The 27,728-nt window shown below is 47.2% G+C and overlaps 1 protein-coding gene across 3 annotated transcripts in view; it reads left to right on the top strand.

Annotated features, from left to right (window-relative positions):
- Positions 1-27,728, top strand: part of LAMA5 (laminin subunit alpha 5) — a 170,158-nt gene that overhangs the window by 77,639 nt on the left and 64,791 nt on the right. For all 3 annotated transcript variants that reach the window (XM_050918869.1, XM_050918867.1, XM_050918866.1), the window contains exons 4-15: positions 3,239-3,357; positions 4,957-5,127; positions 5,875-5,972; positions 16,044-16,159; positions 17,724-17,842; positions 18,712-18,802; positions 19,535-19,669; positions 20,143-20,205; positions 22,283-22,423; positions 24,187-24,324; positions 25,237-25,371; positions 26,339-26,473. In XM_050918869.1, the coding sequence (XP_050774826.1) occupies positions 3,239-3,357; positions 4,957-5,127; positions 5,875-5,972; positions 16,044-16,159; positions 17,724-17,842; positions 18,712-18,802; positions 19,535-19,669; positions 20,143-20,205; positions 22,283-22,423; positions 24,187-24,324; positions 25,237-25,371; positions 26,339-26,473 (1,461 nt within the window). The remainder of the gene's footprint in view (positions 1-3,238; positions 3,358-4,956; positions 5,128-5,874; positions 5,973-16,043; positions 16,160-17,723; positions 17,843-18,711; positions 18,803-19,534; positions 19,670-20,142; positions 20,206-22,282; positions 22,424-24,186; positions 24,325-25,236; positions 25,372-26,338; positions 26,474-27,728) is intronic.

Genomic DNA, 27,728 nt, shown 5'->3' with positions numbered 1-27,728 from the left:
AGCACAAGTCGATAAAGCAGCCATTTATTTTAGGGTCTGTCTACACTGCAGTGACGAGCCAGCTCCCAGCCCGGGCACACAGGCTCAGGCTAGTGGGGCTCGAGCTGAACTGTTAAAAATAGCAGTGTGCGCCTTACGGCTTGGCCAGCAGTGCAGGCTCTCGACCAGCTGCCCCCAGCTAGCCTGAATCTCCACCGGAGCCCCAATGTCCAAACTGCTATTTTTTTAGCATGCTAGCTCGAGCCCTGCTAGTGCAAGTCTGTCTAGCCAGGCTGGGAGGCTCACTCCCAGCTGCAGTGTAGATCGACGCTCAGAGACCTGGGCCCTGATTCTGGGCTGCAGCTTACCCCTTTCTGCTGCTCTGGCTGTGTAAAAGGGCTGGAAACTAGCCTGATCTCCCCAGCAGCAGTGGCAAAGCAGTCCTGTACACTCCCCACAAGGGCCTGCCTGGGAAAGGGAAGGTGTGGACACACCGCTCTGCACTCTGAATATTCTGGGTTGTCAGAGGGTCTTTTGGCGTCCATTGCAGTCAGGATGTAAGTTAGAGCAGTCCTTGCCATCCCCAAATCAGCCCCTAGCACCTCCTGAATCCAGGGGTGAAAGGTGACAGCAAGCCACTATTGCTGTCTTGATGTCAGTGGAGCTCTGTGCTCACCCGCTTGCCCATCCAGCTTGCAGGAGCGAGGGCCGTATCCTGTTCCCTCTCGCATCAAGTGCTGCCTAAATCCCCCTTTGCTGAGGAGTTGGGGTGCTTCCGGCTGCTGGCAGGAACAAGCTGCTAACCTATGGAAAATTCCTGTAGAACGTAAGAGGGTTGACACTCTAAACCTGATGGAATTCGCTAGCAATTGAGATTCTTTCTGCAGGCTTATTTTTGACCTAATCTGTGCAATTCCCTAGGAGAGAGACAAAATTTGGTATTAAATTCTACAGGATGATTAAAAAAGTCTATAGAAAGATACTCATTTTCTGTTGAACTCTGTGGCTGGGGTTCTCAACCTTTTTGTTTCTGAGGTCCCCTGCAACATGCTGTAAAAACTCCATGGCCCAGCTGTGTCTCAGCAACTGTTTTCCTGCATGTAAAGGCCAAGTCGGTGTTAAGGAGTAACAACCAGGGCAATTACCTGGGGACCCCATGCCACAGGGAGCACCGCAAAGCTGAAGTTGATATAGTTGATATGAGCTGAAGTAGAGATAGTGATTATAGCTGGTTGAAGTATTGTGTTAGGTGGAGGAGTGGAGAAAAAGATAAAGATGTGGGTGAGAATTTTTGTCACTTTTTTTTTTTTTTTTTTTTAATATTATCAGATTAGTCAAGTGCAAATGGCCACCCTGCCATGAACAGAGGAACTGTCAGACCAGACCAGACCCAAGGCCCCTCTAGGCCAGCATTCTGCCTCTGAAACTGGCTACTGTTTGATGCTTCAGAGGAATGGGCAAGAAAATTTCATGGTTCTTCCTCTATGGAGGTGGTTACCTTGAGGGTGGCGTCGTGATGTTTTATAGTAAATGGAAGATGACATAATCAGCCCGTAGTCACTGTGTAGAACATGTCTTCTTTAGCTTACTTGGTTTGAGATCTAATGAGCTGCCTGACCCTAAGTGTCCATGTTGGCAGAGTCTCTGCTACCGGAGCATTCAGGTTCGTGACTAATTCCAAGAGAGTCCAAGGAAATGACCTCCTTGTTAATGGCAACAGTAAACAGTGTGGCTCTCTTCCCACGTACTCTGCTGACAATGGAATGTCAAGCATCCCCAGGGGACGCGAAGGCAGAAGAGCTTCAGGAATGTATGCATGACTTGTCCAGTCTGTGGCAGGTGTTTGTTCAGTCATGTAGGGGGAGGTTCTACGCTTCTACAGCTGCAGGGAAACACTTGGCATCCTAGAGTTGTGTCTTGGCTCCTGTAAATCCTATGCAAGGCTGTTGGCTTCTGTTCCAAGAGCACGTTCCATGACTGTGCTCAGCAACTGACCAGTGATGTTAATGACCAGCTGTGATTGTCCTCTAGCTTTTGGCCAGCCTTGCATTGCCACTTAGTGGCAGGAGCTCTGGACTGATGTCACCATGTGGGTTTTTCTGCAAGATTTAAGTTTTCTGGTTTATTTACCAATAATCACAAGATTTAGGAATGGAAAATAAACCCGTGTGCCGTCATTTTGCTCTTCACGGTATAGTCTAGTGCTTTGTACAGTCCTGTTTGAAATGTATGCAGTATTGAGGCTTGCACCATTTTCCTCGGCAGGCTGTTCCACATGCTAGTCGTTTCATTGTTACATTTTTGCATTATATTTTTCTGTTCATCCTAAATACTTTATTTTTCTTCTTAGTTATGCCCCTTTGTAAACTGTCTGCCAATTTCCTTGGTGTTTAAACGAACTCCAGGATTATTGTATAAAGCTGGGCTGTGGATGCATGAGCAGGGGGAATATCAGGTAGTAGCAGGGAGGTGGTATTACCTCTATATATGGCAAGGATGATACTGTTGCTGGAATTCTGTGCCCAGTTCTGGCATCTTTGCTTCAAAAAGGTATCAAAAATTGGAAAGGGTTCATGAAAGAGCTACAAGAATGATCTAAGGTCTGGAGAACACGCTTTCTAGTGAGAGACTTAAGAAGCTTGATCTATGTAGTTTATCCAAGAGAAGGTTATGACATGACTTGATGCCAGCCTGCAAATACTTACAGGGGGAGGAGCTTTCTGTTAGTAACCAGCTCTTTAATCTAGCAGAAAAAGACCTGACAAGGTCCAATGGCTGGAAGCTGAAGCCAGACCAATTCAGACTAGAAATAAGATGTACATCTTTAAGTGAGGGTAATTAACTACTGGAACAATTAACCTAGGGATGTAGCAGATTCTTCATCACTTGGTCTTTAAATCATGACTGGCTGTATTTCTAAACAGACTCCTGTAGCTCAAAAAGAAGTTATGGGCTTGACACAGAAATTACTGGTGAGTTTTCCTGGCTTGTGTAATGTAGGTGGTCAGACTAGGTAATCCATAATGGTGGTTCTCACCGTAAAGTCTATGAAACCATGAAACTCTGAGTCTAGAATACACTGTCACGGGACTTTTCTCTGGTGATTTTTGACATGACTTCAGAGTTTGTTCTCAAATCATGGCCCCATTCTGTGTAGAGGTAACTCTCACCAGCATTTATTAGAAAGCGTTGGTTTAAACATCATCTGGGCCATATCTCTGATCTTACCTTATTGCTCTGGTCTCTCTTTGGTAAACAGCTTCCAGGAGGGACTGTATCGAGAAGTTTGGCCCGAATACCGTGAAACGTATTACCAAGGATGATGACACCATCTGCACTACTGAATATTCCAGGATTGTGCCTTTAGAAAACGGAGAGGTGAGGTATTGCACTAGGCCTTTATTTCCCTGAAGAGCTGTCTTTCTCGGGGTGGGAAAGGAGCTGGGGGAGGAATCAGGTGGCTGAAATAAATTGAAGGATCTCTGAGGAGCTCCAGGTACTCTTCTGGGATTGGAAACGCTTTCACTTGTGTAGGGTGGGGAAAGGACCCCTTCTAGGGCTCAGAGGATGCTCCTCAGTCTTTCCTCAGGTGGAGGAGGACTGGGTGGGACTTGGTTGCTGACTGTCTCTGTACTGTACTGCTAGGCACTTCTTCCTCCTGTGGGCTAAGCAAGCATTTAACCCACCTAATCCAGGGAACCTGACATCATGAGCAGAGCTGGACTTTTCTCTGTTGCATGGATCACCAGGCTGGCTTCAGACATCTGAGGATAATAATGCATCTTCCCTAGTGCTGGGGGAAACTGCATGACTTGTAGCCTGTTTCCTTCAGAGCACATGTAAATGTTGATAAATGGCTATGAGATGTGGTGGCCTAGGGAATCTGGTGCACCCTGTTGTCAAATTGTACTGTACACATGGGGATCTGGTCCAGCTGTCCATATTCTGTGTATCCACCTCCAGACTGCTTGAACCAGCAAGGGTCATAGCAAAATGCAAACAGTTCAGCAAACCGCAGACGTTCTTGTTTATAAAACACACTGTTCTGTCCACTTGAAGGACTTTGAGTTTGGCAGCAAAGACCTAGAGTTTAGAGAAAGGCAAAGTGGAATGAGTGGCTGACAAAACCCTGCCCTTTCACATGTAAACTTGAGATCTCTGGCCACGACGCAGGTGAGTTTTTATGGGAGCATCTTGTTAATCCCCATGGGAGAATTTGGCTCAGGAGGTATCTGTATGTCTTGGAAGCTGTGTTTGCTTAGGCTCTGCTACATTTCTCCAATTTCACATCTGCTCTCCTGTAGTTAAAGTCTTTCTCCTGCCCAAGAGCTGCAGCAGAAAAACCTAAGTGAATATGGGCAGTTACTTGCACTGGAATGGACCCTCCAGAAGTACTGACCATAAATGGGTCCGAGTTTAGAGGGAGAGAACCGTCTTCCATACAAATGCTGACCTGGCTATTGTCAAAGCCTGGGCTGACAGGCTTATGCTGTATTTAACATCTACTTATTAGTTTGGACATAAGATTGGGTTGAAGGGGAGAGGATCTCTTTGTTTTATGCTGCTGCCCATCACTGCAGTATCTGAGCAGCTTTCATGTAAAATCTGTAGTGTTAGCCAAGTCCCTAGTGGACTTCATAGACTCTCTGGCACCTCTCTCTTTCTGTGGTTAAAACTCTGCTTGGGGTAGGATATTTTGGTGGGGGGCTGATAGGGGGTTGGGATAGAAGGGGATAAGAGGGTGGTATCATTTGTATGGTTTTCTGGACACTGGTAAATGCTCTTCAGAAGTGGTCCCTTTTGCAAGTTGTGTCCCATGGACCGCAGTTGAATATTAGCCATTTTTTGGAAACAAAACTTGTAGAGAGTTGATTCAATTTGCTGGAGTTGGAAAGAGTTTGTGGTTGGCAAAGGGAGGCATTAATTTTCTGTCCACCTGAAGGTTTGCGCTATGTGTTTCTCCTTCTGCATCCGCAGATTGTCGTCTCGCTGGTAAACGGGCGCCCGGGAGCCATGAACTTCTCATATTCACCTCTCCTGCGGAATTTCACCAAAGCCACTAACATCAGACTGCGCTTCCTGCAGACCAACACGCTGCTTGGGCACCTGATGGGCAAAGCCCTAAGGGACCCAACCGTGACCAGGAGGGTGAGATTCTTCAAGATGCTAATGGGGGAGGAGTAGGTTTGGTACCATGTGCCTTGGAAAATAGTCCATTTGTGATGTAGAGCGTGCGGCTCTGGTAACAAGTCAGTGCCTTGAGTCGAGGTTTCTTGTTGAGGGCTGCTGAGTAGGATTCAGCACAATGGGGAAACTATTTTGCCAGTGTTGTCCAAAAGGCAGATCTTTGTAAGTTCTCCTTTTACAGTCTCTTAGAAACGCTTTGTCTGAATGGAGAGAAGTCTCAGTGGGTCACTTCCACTTGTTTGCGAGTGACTGGGAAAGAGGTCCCTGGGCCCACTGAGGCCACAAGCTAGCTCTTTCTTCTGAGATTTCCCTCTGTAGACTTGCTCTCCATCCAAGCTGTCATCCTTTGGCAGCTGTATCTGATGATGATGCTGGCTGAACCCAGTCCTGAGTGGTGCATGCCAATGGCTGGAGCAGGAAATCTGGCCAGAGGAAAAACTATTCTCAGAGTCTCATTGCCAACAAAATAATAATCCAGAACATTTGCTGGAGCTGCACCTGGTTTCTTGGCTGTGGTGGGAGCCCCAGCCTGTTGCTGATTAGCTCTGTGATCACTAACAGGTGTTACTGCAGCCCAGGGAAATGTTGGCCAGGAGTCTGAGAACATGCAATGTAATTTGCCAGTCTGAGTGAAATGTGGGAGGGTGAAAGCACCAGTATGGCTTCTGCCTAATGATCCTAAGGCCAGCTCTTTCCATGCTCTCCTAGTATTACTACAGCATCAAAGATATCAGCATTGGAGGGCGCTGCGTCTGCCATGGCCATGCGGACGTCTGTGATGCTAAGGACCCTACTGACCCCTATAGGTAAGATTTTCAAAATTCCGTAATTCCACTGTTTGTGTCGAGATATTGAAACTGACTGTGCTAGGAAGGAAGGATGGCTTCTGCGATTAAGGAACTGGATTGGGAGCCAAGAGACCTGTGTTCCAATATCACTTCTGTCACAAATGTCCTCAGATAACCTTATACCATGGATCAGTCACTGTGCGATATGCCAGTAGCTTTCTCGTCCTCCTGTGTGATAGGGTAGTGGTTCTGCAATTGCATACAGATGAGTCATTCGAGAGAGAGATTATTAGTGGACCCATATCCCTTAGCTAGACTCCACTGTCTGGTTTTCGAAATGTTTGATTCTGCAGACACCTGAGAAGGCTTCTGTGGACCCACCGCCACAGGGAAATTTCTGCTACTTGGAGACAAGCCAGGGTGTTGGATCTCTCAGTGATGTCCCCTAGAGCAGCGATTCTCAAACTTTTGTATTGGTGACCCCTTTCACACAGCAAGCCTCTGAATGTGACCCACCCCCCATATAAATTAAAATACATTTAAAAATATTTAACATTATTATAAATGCTGGAGGTGAAGTGGGATTTGGGGGTGGAGGCTGACAGCCTGTGATAACCTCACAACCCTCAGTTTGAGAATCCTGCCCTAGAGCTGTGGATTTCTGTTCTACAAATGCACAAACAGTTTTTGTGGGATGCATATGAGGAGGCTAGGGAGAAGCCTTTTTTAAACATTCTCAGCCTTACATTTTGGGTCTTTAATTCAGGAAAAAACATAAGCACATACTTAACTTTAACTTAACAAGTGCTTTCCTGAATTGGGTCCTGGAGATGACACAGGAGAACATGTCTTGTCCAGATTGTTTGACACACTGGTGGGATAAGAGGCTGTCTTCAGAGAAAGCACTAGTATAGCTATCTCCATAATCTGTGGGAAATTAGCTTGAACCAAAAGTTCAGTCCTCTGCCCTCTTACTTGTCTTTGCAGAATGTTTTCACACACCCCTCTTTAGTGGCGATGCTAAAATCTTGCCACCCCATCTGTTTTCGTGGTTGGTTCATTTTATTTTATTTTTTTTGTACTCATCCCAAAAATGATCTCTCTCCTGTGTCTCTTTTGCACAGCTGTCTATTGCCTAGTTGGGTATAACAAACAATTTACCTCATTACAGAAGAAGGCAAAAGTACAAAATTAAAAACATTAAAAAAAAAAACAAATCCAAAAAACTCCAACCCAATCCTCATGTTGGCAGGTTACTTGTGTCGAAATAGCACAATTAAATAAATCCTTGACACCTGATGTTTAGACATAAACATCAGAGATTCACTTAGTTAGGTTGCAGCAGACAAAACATCATTTGGATCCAAATTGTAGGTGGAAGGCAAAGCTCTCCAGTTTTGCAGGGAATATGTAAGGTCCTTGTTTAAACAAAACATTCCACTGTCAAAGGAGGAGGGGGGAACCAAGCTATAAAGCAAGGCCTCGAAGTCCAAATTGAGTAACGAACGTGTGTGGGCTAGCAGGGGGAGGAGCTGGAGACTATTGCTTTAATTTAAAGAAAAACCTCCACTAAATTGAGATTAAGAAACATGCCCCTATGGGCAACTTCAGTGGGTGAAGTCCAGTTCCTAGCAGATTGAGGTCCATTGCGCAAACCAGTGGCATCACTGTGGGCACCCCAGTTCAGCAGCCTTAGCAGAGTGGCTGAGGACTGAGCTCTACCTCACTTTGGTCTCTCCCCGTTAGGCTCAGAGCCCTTTGCTGGGGTCATGTAGGTAGCTGAGCAGACACAATGCCGAGGCCTTCATTATATCTTGGAACGTGCGTGGCCCTCATTGCTATAATATGCATGTGCTAAACAGCTTTTCATACATTTATCCTCACAACACACCGGTGAGATGGGGATTGTGCTGATGGGAAACGGAGGGGCGGGGAGACCAAAGGTCTTTCCCTAGCTCACACAGGAAAATTGTGGTCAAGCTGGGAATTGACCCCCATGTCTCTGCGATTCCAGACCAGGGCCTTATCCACGCAACCACCCGTCCATTCATCTTGCCAAGCATCTTTCATGAGTGGAAAATTCGCTAAGAGCCCAGCAGCAACTCTTTTGACGCACACTGAGAAATGCTTGACTCCATGTTTGTCTCATAAAATCAGTGGGACAGCTCATGGCAGTGGGGCTCACTGCCTGGCCACACTGATAGGGAGCACTGGCTAGGCTGATTTTTTTTTTATTTATTTATAATAATGAAATTGATATGAAGGCGTAAATGACCAGTCTTTACACATGAGCTGGAACTGCAAAGCTGTTACATTTCTGGCCTGCAGGATCCTCCTTGTCTGCGTCTCCAGCTAGAAACTCCACACAGTTTTTGATAACCATGAAAGCATTGAGTCTTAGCCATCTGTTTGCAGCCTGTGTTGCTTTCATGAATGGGCTGGGTAGATTCAGCTGGACCTGATGAAGCTTGAGTTTTTCTCATACGGATCATGTAATGTTTTTGGACCTTGTAAAGTGAAATTCCATCAGGTCCCAGCCAAGGTTAAAATCAGCTAAAAATTAAAACAAAGGAGGTATTGAAAAGCAAGTCTGCGTTGGGGAACTCATCTCTCTCCTAACTAATAGTTCAGTAAAGATGTGAACTGGATAATTTCTTGATTTTGTTTGAAAACCAGGTGTTGCTAGATGTATGTATTGTCTTCTATCAGTGCTGCAAAATAAAGCAGATGCACCAGTGCAGAGTGGTTACTTAGCATAGAGCGACCTTGGTCTGTGTAACTATATATCTGGGGATGCTCCCGAGAGGAGGATAAAATAAGGGGAGGACAGACTTGTTGGATCCTGGCCAAACACCAGCTCTGTTCATTATTCTAGTCTCATTTCCAGAATCCCCACTTTGGTTTCATTTGGATGCATTTATTGTCTTCGCTCCTTGTCCCAAACAGCTGGGTAGCGTTGCAGCATGCTGTTTAAACAGCTGCCACATTTCACCCAAGTTGGCTGCTCTTGCCTAGTTCAGGAAGTGTTTCCTAGTTGTGTTCTTTGTATAGTTGGCGAGTAACAAATGCAGGGCCCTTTGGGATATGTCTGGACAACAGACACTGTGTAAACGGAAGAACACAAAATGGAACCACTGGAAACTGATAGCAAACTAGACAATATAAAGGCGGCACTGGAAGCACGGCGGGAGAGGCAGCCAGCTGTAATTCAGCAGTAATTCTAGCATGGTTTAGCTTCCAGGGAGGAAGACATGAGCAGAACTGCAACCGCAAAGAAGAGATGGGAAGCGAGCTCCTCTTTCTTGCCTTGCCTCAGCTCCATGGGAGTTCAGTTGGGTGGTTGTAGAGATTGGGGTTAATTTGAATTTTCCATGGAGGAATACTCCCATTGTCAAAAGGCTTTGACAGCAGCAGTTTGTAGCCTCCCAGCAGAGCGGGTATGCAGAGATAATTAGGCCCAATGATACAATGTCTCTGTGGCATGAAGACATGGAGCTGGTGCACTGAAATACCTAGCTTGACATTGCATGAGGGGAGGATGGTGAGGCTGTCAGCAGATGCAGCAGTGGGCTTTGAGCCTGACGGGGTTATTGTGTCATCTATGGCAGCTGTCAGGGCCTCATCGTTCCCTCATAAATCTGTGTGTAACCCTCCTGGCTGGGAAGCATGGCATATCTGACACCACGTGTCCTACATCTTCAAATGCCTGGGCTTTGACAGCAGCAAGACAAGAAGATACAAATGGAGGGAAGTCTGGAATTTTCTTTTGTTCTGGCTGAATTAAAATCCTGATGGTATCTCAGCATTTAGTGTGCTGAACGTTAGGAGGCAGCTGTCCGGACAGGTAGTGTTGATTTCCCAACTGGTTGGAATATCCAAACGTCTCGTGAAAACCACTCTTTGATGCTGTCCGGTGAGGATCACTGTGACATCTATCAGACTCGTAAATCTCCCGCATGAAATCCGAGACCTTTCCGCTTAGTTAGGGGAACTGTTCTCTGCTCCCATTAGACTCCTGACCGTCTTGTGTTCTGAGGGGGATGGAATCAAGGCACACTTTGATTACAAACCCTCTGGGGCAGAGATTGTCCTTTGTTCTGCATTTGTACAGCACCCAGCACAACGGCGTCTGGTCTGTGACTGAGGGTTCAAAGCATCACCACAATATAAATAATCATAGAAATATAGGGCTGGAAGGGACTTCAGTTCCTCCCGCCATGCTGAGATAGGATTAAATATACCTGGATTCAGTATAGTAAATGGTAAGTGTCAGTTTCCTCCAGATAAGACGGCAATATAAAGTCATATTGTTAGGATGTGGCATTTTGTTGGCTTTTGCCAGCTGTTGGGCAGAAAGGCAGTCTGTGATTGAAATGCAAGCTGTCAGTTTTCAAGAGGGTTTGGAGGGAAGAATTGTGCACTTCTGTCAGTCTGCAGAAATCCTGTAGACTGAGTTTGCTAAGTGGGACAATCTAGTGGTTTTAGCACAAGGCATGATGGGAAATGTTCGTTCTGGAAAGATTCAGCAGAGACACGGGTGCGTTTGGGGAGCTGTAGGTGAAGATTGAGACGCAGTATGTGGGAAGCTCATATCACCCATGCCTGCACACAGTGCATCATGCAAAACAGGGGTGGTAGGGCCTGGTCCAGCGTCCACTGAAATCCCTGCGGGAGTTGAGTGGGAATCGGATCAGGCTCTAAGTCTCTTAGCTTGGTAGTTAGCAAGTGTTTCAACCTCTTGTAAGGCGGCTGCTGCTGCCTGAATGCTCACATGCTCTTCGGTTTTCTTCTGGTTCCCGTCTTGCGCCCTCAGATGTGAACGTGGGCCTGTCTTGGCTGCTAATGCCCCCCCTTTCCCAGTGGGCATGTTTGGGGCCTTGTCTCCACCATACCTGCCACATGCTTGCGTGGCCCCCAGAAATTCAAAAGTGAAGTTGGGTTAAAGAGCTTGGCAAAGCTCCCAGGTGTGATGAGGCATGTCTCTGATGCCAATCGCTGGTCTATACATGGGAATAGATGACATTGTTTATCTAGCATACGTGGGTTTTCGTCAAAGTCCCAAGATGCAGGGACAGCTGCTTCCTCCTCACAGATTGGCACTGCACAAATGTCTGAGCAGCGTGTTTTTCACAGGGCTTGGATTTAGTGCGGATGGAGTGTGGGAGAGTGAAGGTACAATTCCCTTTCTTCCCAAGGGTTCTGATCCTGCCCTTATTGAAGTCAATGGCAAAACTCCCTGTTGTCCGAGGTGTTGTCAGATGCTACCGGTGTGGTGCTCTGCTCTTTCCTTGTTGGTATCACTCGGCTGCATGCGTCTGCTCACCCCGTGTGCTGTCCCAGCTCTGCAGATAGCTGATGCAGCAGACCCAACGGGAACCTCCAATGACCACAGAGTCTAGTAAGGTGCAAGGCACGTCAGCCAGGTTTATTGCCTTATGGACACAATTGCAGTTCCCCGTAGATTACTTAGTCTACCGGGCGTGCTACGAGAAAGTGCCTCTTGACAATGGACTCGGCTCAGTCAGTGGTGGGACTTTCCACTGCCCCCTAGGCCGGACCCAGACACCGCCCCAGGGATACATTCTTATACACAGGTACAAACAAGTTACACATCACTCCTGACGTGTTGAGGTGCAACCCCTTTACGTAGTAAGGGATGCCTCTCACCTTGTACAGCTTGGTCCGATCAAAACAACTGTATCCATCATTTTACCCTTTTGCCCCTGTCCTTCGGATGGGTTGGCCTGTTCTTTCTTATCTTGTTCCAGTATAAGGTGTTCTGGTACCATGTTTATACTTCGGTATGCTAGGTGAATATATGTTTATGCAGCATCAGCCCTTTCCATGCCAGCTTTTGTGAACTGAGCCGGCTTTCAGCTCACAGCCTGACTTTGCTTTTTAGCTAAGTCTTGACCATTACTTTAGTTCAGGCCTCAGGCCTCATACTTGGCCTTTATCAGGGCCTTCACTTAGTACACTCCCAATTGGCTTCAGAGGGACCCAGCTGAAGTCCAAAGGCTCGTACCAAATGGAATTAAACTGCATTAGGGAAGTTCCTCTGGCTGAGGGTGACTTTCTCCTTCCACGTGCTGGAATGCAGCGGGGTCAGAAATAGTCCCTTCACCTGACAGAAGACAAGAGAGAAAAGATAAGCATCTCTGGGGCTCTGATGTGCTTCAGAGTGGGCCAGGCACACAGACAAAGAATCAGGCAGGGATTCCTCACTAACAAGCAGATACTAGGCCAGGATCAGAGAGCAGCTGCTCATTTACAGTGGCAGATAGTCTTTTTGAAATGACTTCAGAAGGACCCCTAGTATTGTCTGTATCTGTCTGATAAGATCAACTGTTTCCTTTCTGGTCCCTGCCCCCTGTCACGGATGCCTAAGCATTGGAGTGTGTGTGGAGGGGGGAGGGATGAGGGACAGTGAGCCATCAGAAGGGCGTCCCATCTGGCTCCTATAGGACAGCCAGCAAAATTCATTAGTCTTTGGGAGAACTGGTCAGTCAGAAAACGATTGTGCCAGGGGATGAATGGTATAGGTGTTGCTACTATCGGGAGGTTATGAAGGATAGTCTGTTCTGTCCTAGGCTGATTTCAGAAGAGAGGTCACCATTGTGTGGTGGCAGCTTTGTTTGGGTTGAGCATAGGTTCCTTCAGTTGACTGGCTCTCCCTTGGCACCCCCAGGGTCAGCAGAGTTCCCTGCAGCAATCAGGGCTCTTGACCGTTTTAATTACCTGGGCTCCAGCCAAATCCAGATGCACCATCACTTGAGGGTTTCAGACTGCATCTTGCTGCAGCTGCAGTGCTGGTAATGGCTCAGACTCCCCTTTGGTAATGTCACCCCCAGGGGAAAGGCTGTGGTTTTATATCGTGGCAGAACAACTAGGAAATGCTTGTGTGATGGGAGCACACCCCCCACCTCCCTCTCCTCCTTGGTATATTCTTGATCAATGAAGTATGTAAATATTATAACTCAAGTCCATTTGTCCATAATTCATTAGCAGAGCACAGTCTGCCCGAGATGCTGCTGAGCTGCAGAGACAAGTGAAGGCTTTGACATCCTTAAACAGCAGGGCTAAATATATCTAGTTCTTACTCTGAACTGTGTGTTTTATGGCCAAGGGGCACCATCTTGGCTGAGTCGGGAGTTGAACTAGGGACATGTAAACCTATAGGCGCAAGTCTCTACAGCTTAAACTAAAGAACCGGGCTCTGTGGCTGGGGCTAAAGTAGATTTTGGGCACAGAGGGGGATGCAATATACCAACCCACCAACAGGTTATGCAAACTCTTTCACACAGGGATCACATTTTCCTTGTGTGTGTTTTGAATAGCTCCTACCACAGTGGGGAGATTGGGGCCTCTAGGTCCTACCCGAACACATGTAACAAATCATGTTTTCTTTTAAGCAAGTCATAGGCGATGGGCAGAAGGTTTGGAGTTTGGGGGTTGGTTCATTGTGGAAAAGCACCAGAAAATTGGGGAATTTATCTGATCTCGCTCCTGAGTCTGCAAACGCTCATGAGAACAGGCTTCCTGGTAAGATTTCCAGCACTTCTTTCTGCAAGGCAGGCTGCAAAAACGTCCAGAATGCTTGGAATTTCAGCCCTCCCACTTCTGATCATATGGAACATGGGAGAGAAATAGAATGGTAAGTGACAGGGTGCTGGGGCACTACCAGTACACAAGGAGTTAACCTCAGCTCAGCTTTTGGCTCCCCTTGTACATGTGCTTAGGGATCACCGTAGAAGGTCAGGCTCCAACCTCCAGGGTCTTGGGACAGGGTTGAATTCCAAGCTGGGGACTCTTCTTATGTTGCTTGCTTGTTATAGACATGATTCCTCAAGGAGAAGACCACCTTGACTTGCTGTACTTTTTTCTGCTAAGTCACCCTGCTATAATAATAATACCTAGCTCGTATAGCAGTTTTAATTAGTAGGTCACAAAGTGTTTTACAAATGGGAGCACATTATCCCCATTTTACAGGTGAGGAAACTGAGGCACAGAGGTAGGCCGGGACCTGCCCAAGATGGGCTAGCAGGCCAGGCTAGGAATAGAACTCTGGTCTGCCGGGTTTCAGTCAGTGGTATATCCAGTAAGTCAAACGGCCTCACTTAAGCAAACTTCTTCAGCTGTCCTCCGAAAGGTTTTGCTTGTGTTTTGGCCAAAGTTTCAAGTAGTTTTCTTACTGTATCTGAATGGGTTCAGTTGTCCCATATGACCATCCCAGCCTGGACTTCTGTGATAGTCACGTGTGTTAATCAGGCATCTTAAAAAAATGGGTAGGCAAGGCAACAGCACAGCTCTAGTAGCCCAGTGAAAGAATATGGCTATATATCAGAATCGGATTTTTGTATCACTGCTTTGTTTCCAGTGTAATTAGAAATTATATTTCTTGTTAAACACCTAGCTTTGAATGGAAGAGCTTTGGGGGAGTGAGAGGTGGGAGTGGCAGACATGCCCGGAGGGAAACTGAGTAATTGTACAGATAAAAGCGAGAACACACCGTGTTACCATCAGTCTAAAACAACAGAAAGCTATAATATTCTGTTAAGTGAAAGTTTCTGGTGATGTCACTGCAGAATGAGTTACCGCTGCGGTGCAGTGGGACAAGATTCCTCACTTGCCTAGTGAGAATTCTTGCCTGGCGCCTCCTGGGCTGCTTGTCTAGTCAGCGCAAAGCTACTTACACTAGCTACTGAAAACAGGAAATGCATTTCTTCGCATCGGTGGTCAGGCTGTAAGACTGAAAGATGCTTTAATTTCAAGCTGCTCACCCAGTATTGTGTACCTCTCTTCTTATGATGCACGTGTCTCCCCTACTCCTGACTTTATGCTTTAGTTTTTGTCATTTTGCCCCTTATGCTCTGGGGGACAAGTTTCTACTCCCCAGGCATCAAGAAACCTCACTCAGGCCAATTTCAGATCCCTCTGTTAATTCTTTAACTCAGCCTTCCAGCACTGCATCCCTGTCATACACACTATCTGCTGCCTGCTGCCGTATTTCACCACAGTCATTTGTAGACATGGGTGAGAAAGGGGCAGTTTTGTGAACAAATTGTGATTTTTTTTTCAGTTTATTTAAATATTTGGGATTTTCTGGTTTTTTTTTTAAAATTGAAAAAATGTTTGTGTTTTGTTTCTCTTCCCTTCTTTCTCTCTTCCCCACTCCCCCGCTTCAGGGCAAAATGGGTGGGGAGGGAAGGAAATGAGAGAGAGAAATGTGATGGTGGTGGGACTGTTTTTTGTGTTTGTCTAGAAATCTGTAAATTTAAAATACACACAAACTTTTGTTTTTGAAAAAGGCCTTTTTTTGTTTGTTTTGAAAAGCTGTCTTGAATGAAAAGTGTTGCTCATTTGCATTGTACCTGTCTAATTTGCAAGATCCTCCAGGCAGGGACCTAGTCCTGTGTTTTTGCAGAGAGCCCTGGGCATCAATAGCCTGGCATAAATGACCTATTCTCACTTGTCCTCCCAAACCCGAACACTTGAACAAAGAAGCATCTGTGCCCTGATCTGTGAATGCTGCCTGAAGAGAAGCTCTCTCACTTGGTGATTGAACCAGCTCCTCTTGTGCTGTTACTTCTAGGGCTGGTCAGGAATTTTTCTAGGATGAATGAAGTGTTTTCTCAAAATTGAAATTTTCTGTGGGAAATTTTCAGTTTTGCAAAAAATTTCATTTTCCACTGGGAAAATCGAAATGATGGCTGCCTGGAAAGTTCTTGTTAGTTTCACTTTCTGTCTGGAGAATCTCAGCAGATGCTGAACACCCTGCCTCTTTGCTTTCCTGCCTCTCCTCCAGCTCTGGGGCCGGAGATGCAGAGAGCCCAGGCTGCTCTGTGGGTCTCCCAAAGTGGAATTGTTCTTGAAATCACTCCCCAGTAAAATGTTTGTGATTTTAACATTTTATCACAGTTCAAGACTTTTCATATTGTTGGGAATTTTTTTTTTCCCCCCTGGGAAGAAATTTGTGTTTTCTGGCCAGCTCTCGTTATTTCCCCAGCCAAGTCCTGCCATCAGTGGACTTCTCAGCATTCAGTGACCTGGCTTCGAAGTTACTCTGCTCACTCATCTTTCATTTTCCAGGCTGCAGTGCGATTGTCAACACAACACCTGTGGCGGCTCATGTGATCGTTGCTGCCCGGGCTTCAACCAGTTACCCTGGAAACCAGCTACGACTGACAGCGCTAATGAATGCCAACGTAGGTTGTTGTGGGCTGGGTTCCCCTTCTTCCCTCCCTCCCCCTCTAGCTGTTTAGGTGGTTGGAAAACATGGAATGAATAAACTCCGCTGCCCCCACGTATGGGAAGCTTTGCAGTCGGCCCCAAAGCTCTGCCATAGAATCCCATTCCTAAAGCTTTGTGCTTGAGGAAGGAATCCATAGCACAGTCCCTCTTGGAGCCCATGATGGGGCCTTGCATTAAATCTCCCTCTACAGACATTATGGGCAATCTCTCTTTTGGTCCTTGGTGGGAATTCAGTGCTCCTGTAAATGGATTTGGCAGCATTGGAAGGTAAAGTCCTTTGTCCATAGGGGAGCTACTAGCGACCCTTACACTGCTCCGCCAGTGAACCACAATCCGGACCTGGAAGGATCCCCTGTAGAAGGGTTAGGCTGCATTTCTTCTGGGGTAACTGGCAGCAAAGCTGTTGATTGTGGTGTTGTTTTTGTGACTTGTTCCCCTCTCCCCTGGGGACTGGACTGAGATCACTAAGCCATTTCAGACAAGCCCCTGGGTGGTGGTAACTTCTGCTCCCTGCAGACCCTGATTGGGACTTGAATCGGTGATTTAGGAGGGAAAGCAGCCATAATTCTATTGAAAGGCCGTCCTATACCATTGCCGGGTTTTACAACCTCATTACCTGTCTTCAGACCATCCCTGTGGTCACCCTGCATTTTAGTACCAGACTTAGTGAACGTAACTAGAAGTATAGGAAGAGGGGCGGTCTGTGTTGTGGATTATTCTGTTTTGTGAAGGCTTCTACAGCGATATCTGCTTAATCTGTACTGAATGCTAATTCTGGTCCCCTTCCTGCCTCTGTCCTAAACTTTGTTCAGTCATCCTGATTGCCCAGTCCTGCTCTGAGGATAAATTGCATTCAGATCTACTCACATCTTTATTTAGATAGCCAGAACCCTCCAGTAGATGCCAACACTGGAATTCATGCTAGGCTGGGAAAGTGAAGCATGAAGCTCAGTTAAATCACATGATCTCATAAACGTAGGGACTCTGCAACAGGCTGTTGGATCTTGCTCCCATAGATTTAAAAAAAATTTAAAAAAAACCCACCCAACACACACTCACCATGTGTTTGATTTCACAGCTCAGCCCCTCTCTAATTGGATAACATTGAGAACTGGCCTGCATGTTCGCTCCAAACCACTTTGGAGGCCTCAAAGTTTGGATAACTTCCCTTTCTCCCCTCCCGCCATGCTCGGGCTTGCTTTTTCTCATTTTGTGCCTCAGTGCTTTCCGGTTGCAGAAAATGCCAAAGCCCTGCTAAAATGCCTGTTCTCCCTAGGTGTCCAGCCTTGATTTGCAGACTAGAGACATCTGAAAGCTTAAGTGATTAACTGATCCTTCAGCCCCTTTTGCGCTTCATTCCTCATTTAAATGTAACCCCCATGCAATACAGACTTACTCAGCCCCTTTCAACCTTTCATTAGGGAGTTAAAATACATCAGTTAATTGTTTCACTGGAGAATGGTGATCAATAACCCAGAGGAACGTAACCGCTGAGCTCCTGTCTCTTTATACTTTCAGCTTGCAATTGCAATGGTCATGCCTACGACTGCTACTATGATCCAGAGGTCGATCGCCACAAGGCCAGCAAAAATTATGACAACCAGTATAAAGGAGGAGGTGTCTGCATAGAATGTCAGGTACGCCCTGGGGAAGGGAATTGCACATTGTTGTTGTAGCATGCCAGACTGTCAGGTGTTCTGTTTCCTGTGGCTGCATTGTTAGCCTGAATTGTAGTTCTACATTGTGGGCAACAAGCGAATCAGGAGGTCTCATGTTTTCTGTTAGTTTTCCAGGAAATCTGGGCTCTTGGCATCATGATAAAGGTACATGCACCAATGGCAGGAGTGATGGGGTAGTTTGTGGGCACCCATCTGTTGGCGTAACCTTGGAAATGAATGGCTAAGAGTGGGATTTTCATATGCCCTGGGCATCGGCCTTACTCCGCTTGCATTGAACTCAATGGGAGTTTGACCACTGACTTCAAATGGGAGTAGAATTTGGCCAATTCTAGTGCTTTTGAAAAATCCCACCCCAGTTTACAGGGCCCAAATACTATCACTTGTCCGTCACTGCTTAAGCATTGGTGCCGTGCTGCTCTCCCTACTCTCTCAGCACCTGACTAAAGTCTTGCCATGGTGAAGCAAAAGCCCTTTGACTTGTTAGTTTCACAGGAAGTACCATATAGTGGCATGGGACCCATGTAGTGCGCGACTAGCTGTGCTTTTACAAAATGGGTTACTTCTGTCTTCCTGAATGCAAGGCAGCTGGGAAACAAACCCGAAGCCAAAATATAGAGCTAAAACCCAGACCAGGTTTGGTGGAGGATTCACAAGGACTGAGATTCAACCCAACATGAGTGGACTTTTGAGCAATCGTTGTTCTTGCCTTTGTTTGCTTTCCTAATGTTACGCTGTTGTGAAGCTACCTGGTACTACAGTCTGGATGACCACGTTTTCCTTCCTGATGGGCAGAGTAACTGATGCCCTCCTACTCAACTGTTTTTCAGCATCATACAACTGGCATCAACTGTGAGAGGTGCATCCCTGGATACTATAAGTCCCCTGACCATTCGATAGACTCGCCCTACATTTGTTACCGTGAGTATGGCTGCCCTGCAGGCTAGAGACGCAGCTAGACTTCCATGTAATAGCTAGAGGAGAGCAGCCCACGCTGTTGAATGGTGGGGTGTTTGGTGCTGTGGACCATCAGGGGCTGATTGTCCAGCCAGCCTTAAAAAGTCCATGGGCATCTGTCTTGCATGCACAAACAGCCATTGGCTTGTGCAGAAGGGGTGCGTGTCTGTTGTTGTTGCAATCAGCTGTGAATCCACATTCAAAGGCCTGAAAGGGGTGGAAATGTGGCCCCGTCTGACCCAGTAGGGGATGATTTTCCGAAGCAGGAGACACTCACGCCCATCTCTATGGGAAACCCAGATCATTCTAGCAGTCTTGGTGGGTTTGGTTCTGCCACCTGGTTTGGTGGCTTTTGCCATGTTCACCAGAGCCCTAGCTGTAATGCAGCCAGAATGCCACCATTTCGGAAGCAAGATTGTGAGGGGCAGAGCCCAGCTTTTTTCAGCCTCACGTCAGATCCTGCAATGCAGCAATTCGAGATGACTGCAGCAGCAGCAGCTCCGCCAAGCTTGCACCATTTTAAAGAGACAGACACACCTTTTATTTTTGAAAGGGACTGAACTGTATATATCTAAAACTTTCTCGCTAGGCTGCTAGCCTGGTTGTTGCAATTAGAAATCTCGTGTGAACACAGATTTGGGAAATGAAGGTCTCTCTCAATAATGGCTGCTCCCAGTGACTGCTCTCTCCCTGCAGGTTGTAATTGTGACTCAGAGTTCACCGATGGCACCTGTGAGGACCTCACTGGTCGCTGTTACTGCAAGCCAAATTACACCGGGGAGCTCTGCAGTGCCTGTGCAGAGGGATACACAGACTTCCCACACTGCTATCGTAAGTGCCAAGTTTGCATAGGAGGGCTGTCAACGGGGATGTGTGGGAGCTAAAACTCCTCAGCTCCTGGTTCGTCAGAAACGAGAAGGATTGAAACCCTGTTTGTGCAAAGAGGCTGCCAGGAAGCCTAAAATTAGAGCTGCCAACTTTGTAGACAGTGCGTGGGCATCACACCTCTCTCCCTGTGCTGTTGTCGGCAAGCAGCACATGGTTCTCATATCAGTGGCACCTGGAATTGCAGACCAACCCAACACCTTGCTTTGGCAGGGAAGCTGGGGATTAGTGGGCAGTGGAGTCACTGGGCTAAATCCTGGATCTTCACCCCTCATTCTTCAAGCTGGGAAGAAGGTGAGGTTTCGGGATCCAGAAGGAATGTTGTTTGTTTTTAAGTCGGTTCGGTTTTGGGCTAGTTCCAGTGTGGGGCTCAAACTGAGCACAGATGTAATGTTTGCAATGGCTCTTTCTCCCCACAGCTGTTCCAGCTTTCTCTCACAATGATACTGGAGAACAGGTGCTTCCGGCTGGACAGATAATAAGTAAGCCCTGCAGTTTTCCTTATCTCTTTTTGAGTTCATTCCATATACTGCAATTTATAATTATTATTAGTGTTCATAATCATTCTAGCACGCAGGCCCCAGCTGAGATCAGGGTCCCTCTCTGCTAGGCCCCGAAGATTCGTGTTTGCTCAAAGGGTTTACAATTGCAATTGGCACAGCAAAGGGAGGGAGAAGGGAAATATTATTATTCTTGTCTTACAGGTAGGGGAATAGAGGCACAGAGCGGTTTTGCGCTTCATGCAGGAGTCTCTGGGGGAAGTTCTATGGCCTGTGTTATGCAGGAGGTCAGATCAGACTGTCATAATGATCCACTCTGGCCTTAAAATCTATGATTGCGGGACTTGTCGAAGTTCACAGGGAATCTGTGGCAGGGCTGGAAACTGAGCCAGATGCGTCTTAGTCCCTGTCTTATGCCTTAGCCACGAGACCATCCTTTTCCTACATCTGCACGTACTAATTTTCCTAGGCATCGGGGGAGCGTCTAAATCCTCTGTGTCAACACCTTTCACTGCTGCAAATCTGCCTTGTGCGGCATGTGCCTCTAATCTGAATGTGACCACGGTAGTTTAATGCTTGGCAGCAAACTTTGTAAAACCGCTTTCTGTCTCTCTTGTGTCTGCGCTTGTATCCTTTCTCTTCCTCTCCCTCCAGCCTCTCTCTGGTAGAATTCTAACCCCTCAAGCTCATGACTCATCTCCCTCGTCTTTTTGGGACTCTCGGCTTTTCTCACAGACTTCTCCATTGTTTCATGTTTACTACAGATAACCTTTTTCTTCCCTCTGATATTTTAATCTCTGTTGTTTTCCAGGCAGGTTTTTCTTTGCTGGGCTGGAATCTCTCTTTCCCTCTGGTTCCCACCCCTTCCCCCCTTCTGCTTCCTCTCCCCATCTCTTCTCTTGACCCACCCCCTTTTCCTGGACCAGGGAGACCCAGGTACCAGGAGAATCCGACTTCCCTGAGCTCTGCTGGATTAGCGCTCTCGTGCATCCCAGCTCTGAGGAATTCTGAAGTGCTGTTCAGCCTCGGGGTAATCAGAGTACACCGTGTAACTGCGAGGATGCTGCTGTGAGCCGGCCATTGAAACCTGGTGAAGCAGCTGCCTTGATTATCTGAAGGTTTAGGTCTTAGAGTAGCAGCCATGTTGTTCTGTATCTGCAAAAAGAACAGGAGTACTTGTGGCACCTTAGAGACGAACAAATTTATAAGAATATAAGCCTTTGTGGGCTACAGCCCACTTCATCAGATTCATAGAATGGAACGTATAGTAAGAAGATATATATACATACAGAGAACATGAAACGGTGGAAGTTGCCATACCAACTCTAAGAGGCTAATTAATTAAGATGAGCTATTATCAGCAGGAGAAAATAGTAACTTTTGTAGTAGTGATAATCAAGATGGCCCATTTCAGACAGTTGACAAGAAGGTGTGAGGATACTTAATATGGGGAAATAGATTCAATTTGTGTAATGATCCAGCCACTCCCAGTCTCTATTCAAGGCCAAGTTAATGGTACCTAGTTTGCAAATTAATTCCAGTTCAGCAGTTTCTTGTTGGAATCTGTTTCTGAAGCTTTTCTATTGCAAAATTGCCACCTTTTAAGTCTGTTACTGAGTGACCAGAGAGGTTGAAGTGTTCTACTCGTTTTTGAAGGTTATGATTCCTGATGTCAGATTTGTGTCCATTTATTCTTTTGCGTAGGGACTGTCCAGTTTGGCCAGTGTACATGGCAGAGGGGCATTGCTGGCACATGATGGCATATATCACATTGGTAGATGTGCAGGTGAACGAGCCCCTGATGGCATGGCTGATGTGATTTGGGCAATGGGGCTGTTCTATAATGAATCATAACAATATCCTGTAAACAAAGCCTCATCCCCACTTACAGAAGGCATTCGAGCCAGAGCTCCTGCTGAGACACAGAGAGAGAGTCACTGGCAGAACTGGGGTTTGAATCTAGAAGTTTCTGTCTTCCTGTGCTTTGCCCACGAGCCCAGACTGTCAGCTGTGGAGATTTGTTAAGTGCCTTCTGTTGTTCCTGTCGTCCTCTTTGCAGACTGCGATTGCAATGCCGCTGGGACAGAAGGGAATGCCTGCCGCAAAGACTCTCAAAGGGGAATGTGTGTGTGCAAACCCAACTTCCAGGGAGCTCAGTGTGATCAATGTGCACCCGGGCACTACGGACCCGGCTGCCAGCGTGAGTGATCGGGGCCAATCGCGCCGGTTTTCTTGATGTTCTTGCAAATGCCTTTGGTGGCTGTTCTGAACCGCGCTGCTAGAAGCACGTGCCCCTCTCCCTGCTGGGAAAGGAGAATTCCTCAGTCCAGTTTCAAGTAGCAAATTCCCATGACTTTTGCTGCGATTTGTCAGAACAGCCCTGACCTGTCTGGATTCCCTTGGCCTCGCTGGGGAACTCCGCAGGAATTCCCCATCAGTTCAACAGTGGGCTCAGACGCTCCTGTAGTACAGTGCATTATGGCCATTCCCACACGGTTTCTTCAACTGCTGAATGGATGAGGGGTCATTTTGGGTTACATTCCCCCCTCATTTTCCCCCATTCAAATGTCAGTTGCTTTTATATCTTTTCCTGCATCCTGAGAGGCTTTGGGGCTGCTTGGGGTTTAACACTGTTAGCAAAGGCCTGTGGAGTCAACACCTAGTGAGCTCCCAGGACTGAAATCCTGATGGGGAGCGGAGCCTTTTAGTTGTAATTCTCGCACACATGAGACTTCATTATTCTGGCCCGATCTTGGGAGATGAGTCAAATGCAGCCCCAAAGACAGCCCTGCTCATCCATCTGAGAAAGCACCTTGATCTCTCCCGTCCCTGAAACTCCTAATCCTTTTCTTTCTATCCCCCAACTCCCTATGACCAGCCTCCTCCAGCTCCATGGGGGTCCTTCCACATGCTCCCCTTATCAAAAATGATTAGGGGGCTGGAGCACATGACTTATGAGGAGAGGCGGGGGAACTGGGGTTGTTTAGTCTGCAGAAGAGAAGAATGAGGGGGGATTTGATAGCTGCCTTCAGCTACCTGAAAGGAGGTTCCAAAGAGGATGGATCTAGACTGTTCTCAGTGGTACCTGATGACAGAACAAGGAGCAATGGTCTCAAGTTGCAGTGGGGAGGTTTAGGTTGGATATTAGGAAAAACTTTTTCACTCGGAGGGTGGTGAAGCACTGGAATGAGTTCCCTAGGGAGGTGGTGGAATCTCTTTCCTTAGAGGTTTTTAAGGTCAGGCTTGACGAAGCCCTGGCTGGGATGATTTGGCTGGGATGATTTAGTTGGGAATTGGTCTTGCCTTGAGCAGGGGGTTGGACTAGATGACCTCCTGAGATCCCTTCCAATCCTGATATTCTATGATCCCTGACCTTTCTGCTTCCCCCAGGCTGATGGGCTATTAATGAAGGAGGCAGGACACCTGATGGAGTACAGGCAGGCTGGGGAGGAAAATTAGCTAAAGGCCTGGGCTTCCTTTCACTGCAGGGAGGAGACGCTTCTTACTGATTCATAAAGGGGCCAAGAGCTTTAAGCCCAAGGGCAGTGAATCTGGGGGCTTATTGCAGTGTCATGCCCACCAGCCATCCCGCAGAACTCCTCCTCAGGAACAGACATGCATTTCAGCTACAGATTCTAGTAAAACAGAGCTTTGGCTGCATGGCTTCACTGCCCTTCCTTGAAACACACCCCTCCCCAATCCCTGACCTCCACCCCCCACCCTGCAAAGTGCCCCAGGATACAAACCCCCTCCTCCTCCCACCCCCAGAAGTTGCATTTGTATCATGAAATCTTGGCTTGCTACCCCAAAGAGTTTGAATCTGAGTAGCCTCTAATAGGAGGCCTGGTGCTGTGTTGGGATTAGCCAGGGCTGTGAAACAGCAAAGGTGCCTCCTACAATTCCCCCAGTGCCGCAGGGACTAGCAGGCCCAGCAGTTCACAGGGGCTCATTGTTCTTTTCCAGCATGCCAGTGTTCAGGCCCTGGCCAGTACGATGGCTCCTGCGACAGCGAGACTGGCCAGTGCCTGTGCCGAACTGGATTCGAAGGGTATTCGTGTAACCAGTGTGCACCCGGCTACTTCAGCTACCCTCTCTGCCAATGTGCGTAACTCCTCTTCCTTCTCAGATGTGTGTGTTGGAGGGGAAGGGGGATTCCCTGCTGTGAGGAGAGGTGGATGTTTACCCTCTGGACTTAGTATTATTTACTTGTGTTATGGCAGAAAGCACATTATACCTGACTGCAATTGCAGGACCTCCCCCTACAGCCTCCTGAGAGCAAATCACTTCTGTCTAGTCACATACTGTTAGTTATTGTTTGTATTCTCAGAGCGCCTAGGAGCCCAGTCATAGACCAGGACCCTGTTGTGCTAGGCACTGTGCAGACGCAGAACGAAAAAAACCCAAAAACCAGTCCCTGTCCCAAGGAGCTTATAGTCTAGGTATAAGACAGGACCAGTAGGTGGATACAGACAAACGGGAGAGAACAAGGAAACTGAGGCAATATTTGTCAGCGTGGTAGGCAGTCATCTCAGCCCACCAGCGGCCTAACCCGCATACGTATCGCAGCACAGAGGAGTTTTCAGGAGGGTTTTGAAGAAGGACAATGCATTACTTGTGCGGCAGTTTATGTTGAGTTCCTCCCAAGGCTTGGGCAGCTGAGTGAAAATATAACCGATGGGCAATGGATACATCAGGGTCCAACTGGGAGGTGCGAGCTGACATCTCACTAGGCTGTGCGAGATGGTAGGTAGGGTTGGGATAGGCCATGAAGGGCCTTGAAAGTGAAGAGAAACCGTTTGTTTAATGTGATGGCGAAAAGGGAGCTAGCGGAGGGATGCAAACACTCGGTATTCAAGCCCCGAGCCGTGCACCCAACACTCATCTTGAGCACTTAGTGCCAACGTTCTCACTCTGGCGTAAAAATTTCCTCCCTGTTGCACCTTAAGCTTTGCCCCGGGCTCTGGGTGACGTAGCTCCAGACCCCTTCCCCACTGGCTTTTCTCTGCTTTGCAGTGTGCGGGTGCAGTGCTGTTGGGACGCTGCCAGGAGGCTGCGACTCAGGTGGGAGATGTTTCTGTAGGCCTGAGTTTGATGGGCCTCGTTGTGATCAGTGCAGCATGGGATATCATTCCTATCCTCGTTGCCAAGGTATGGTGGAAACAGTGGCTGGTGGGGGCTGGGAGGAGATGCAGATGGGATTGAGTGTCAGCAGATGACAAAGAACTAGTGATTTTGAGTGCCTTGGTTTTTGGGTACTTGACTTGAGACCCCTGACTTGGGACCTGACTTACAGGAAGTGCTGAGCTCCCATCCTCTGAAAGTCACGACCCTTTTGAGGTGCTGTAAATTAGGCACTCAGAACCGCTAGTCACTTTTAAAATCTTGGCCCAGACCCCTTTGATTTACATTATAAACGGTGCAGACTTGATCTGGATGTCGTTAATGGTGTCAGTGTTTGGAACACAAAGCTGTCATTGTCAGTCTTTCTTGATGGAACTCCTGTTCTGATGATGTTTTCCAGCATGTGTTTTTGTATTTACGCATTAACCTACCGAACTTCTTCCTGCTGGTGAGCTTTGAGTGGGCTGTAAAATCTTGGAGACTTTTTTCCTGTTTTGGCCATGACTTCAGGGAGAAGTATCCCATGGTACTGTGATGTTTTTTAAAAAGGGAATTTAGTTCTGGGGAACAGTCCCAAAGAGATCCCTTGGAACTGACTGATGGGTCTGCACAGATAGTGCTAGTACAGGTTTTACACTCTTGCCCTGCGCCATCTGTCAATCTCCTACTCTGTTCCAAAAGGACCACTTCTGTGGGTGGTCAGCCTCCGGGTCCCACTATAGATGCTGGCAAACGGGGCCAAATAAATGCAAACTGCAGTGAATTTTATGTGTGTTTGTGAAGTGGGGATTTGTCCGCTGAGAACTGTCACCCAGTTCACCTGAATCACTGAATAGCCATTCAGCTGGAATGCTTTGGGTTGCTAGAAATGTGGGCTGGACTGACGCAACTAATGATGCAGAGATTGAAAGACTCGGGTCTGATTATTTGTCTCTGTGCTCGCTAGTTCCCCTTCTCAAACGTCTCTTTTCATTTGTGTGCCCTTCTTTTGCAGCTTGCTCCTGTGATCCCCGGGGTTCGGTGGATAACATTTGTAGCCCAGCTGGTCAATGCCGGTGCCATTCTAACTACGCCGGGCACACCTGTAGCCAGTGTGCCCCAGGCTTCTATGGGTACCCCAGCTGCACATGTGAGTAACTCCCTTCACATGGAAGATTTTGCTTACGGTCTTGCAGAGCAGAAGCAGTGTGTTCCAGACAGGAATGATACACGCTGCTACTTGCTTTGCCTTTACCTCACCCTGTTCTCTCCTCTCCCCAGGGCCCAGTTTTATACTAGAATTCAGACTGGGTCTTTATTACAGGAGGAGTCAGTTTTTATTACTTACTAAATACATTATCCCACAAAAGTGTTTTCTCTTGCAGGTTGTGTCAATCGCTAATGCTAATGCAAAGGCCATGGAGTCTGTCTCATAGAGTTCATTGATAATTGTTAGTTACAGGGACCCAGGTCTGCCCATTCTGGTGTCCCAGTCCCCAGACACATGGAGTGTTTTACGAACGGACCTGCAAAATACAATTCAGGAGCTGAATTTCCATGGGACATACCAAAATCCAGAATTAGAGCCCTATTCCCCCCAAAACTGATGCAGACCGAAGGAGAAATGCACACTGAATTACCCCAGTTTGTTCCAGTGTTTGGCCATCTCTAGGCAAGTAGCTTATTAAAGTAACATGTTTTGAGCTGTGCCGTGCTTTCAGAATGAAACACCAAACTGTATGTTCAGATTTCACTCAAAACCAAAGATTTAAGGTGGAATTCGCAAATCTATATCCCTCCACCTGGGCCGGGTTTCAGGTGCTGAGGGGGGATTTCTGGCCTCAAGTGAAAGCTGTGTAAAGCTCAGAGGTTTTGCATAATTTTGAGGTAAAGCCACCATTTCAGCTGCGTTCCCTGAGCACAACTCCAGGATGCAAACCCCATCAGAATCAAAACACAGGGCCGTTCTGACAGAGCTAGCCTGATAGTTCTCATGGCTCTAGCGCATCAAAGCTGTTCTTAGCTGCTGACAATGAATGCTGGAAGACCTAGAGACTGAACCCACTAGCCCAGTTAAGGAAACACAGGCCTCCCTGGGGATTGTACCGAACCCCTTTGCCAGCTTTGGACAGGCCAGGAAACGGCCGGCTTGTAAAGGGTTTATAAAATGCGATGAAGATCTTTTTAATTGCTCTGAAGGCCCATCTGCAAAATGTTAATACTTGTTTTTATCCCTTAGCCAGAAGGTTCAGTTGCAGCAGGTTTTTAATGCACACCTCCCAGTAACACCCTGCTCTCTGGATTCCCAAGCTGTGACATCACTCGGCTAGATCCTCTGCCAGGATCAGAATGCCCCTTGTGGGTATGTCTAAACTGTGATAAATGACCCATGGCATGGCTGTGGC

This window comes from Gopherus flavomarginatus, chromosome 11 (assembly GCF_025201925.1).
Source record: "Gopherus flavomarginatus isolate rGopFla2 chromosome 11, rGopFla2.mat.asm, whole genome shotgun sequence".
In the NCBI taxonomy this organism is placed as follows: Eukaryota; Metazoa; Chordata; order Testudines; family Testudinidae; genus Gopherus; species Gopherus flavomarginatus.
This window is presented reverse-complemented; position numbering and strand designations above follow the sequence as displayed.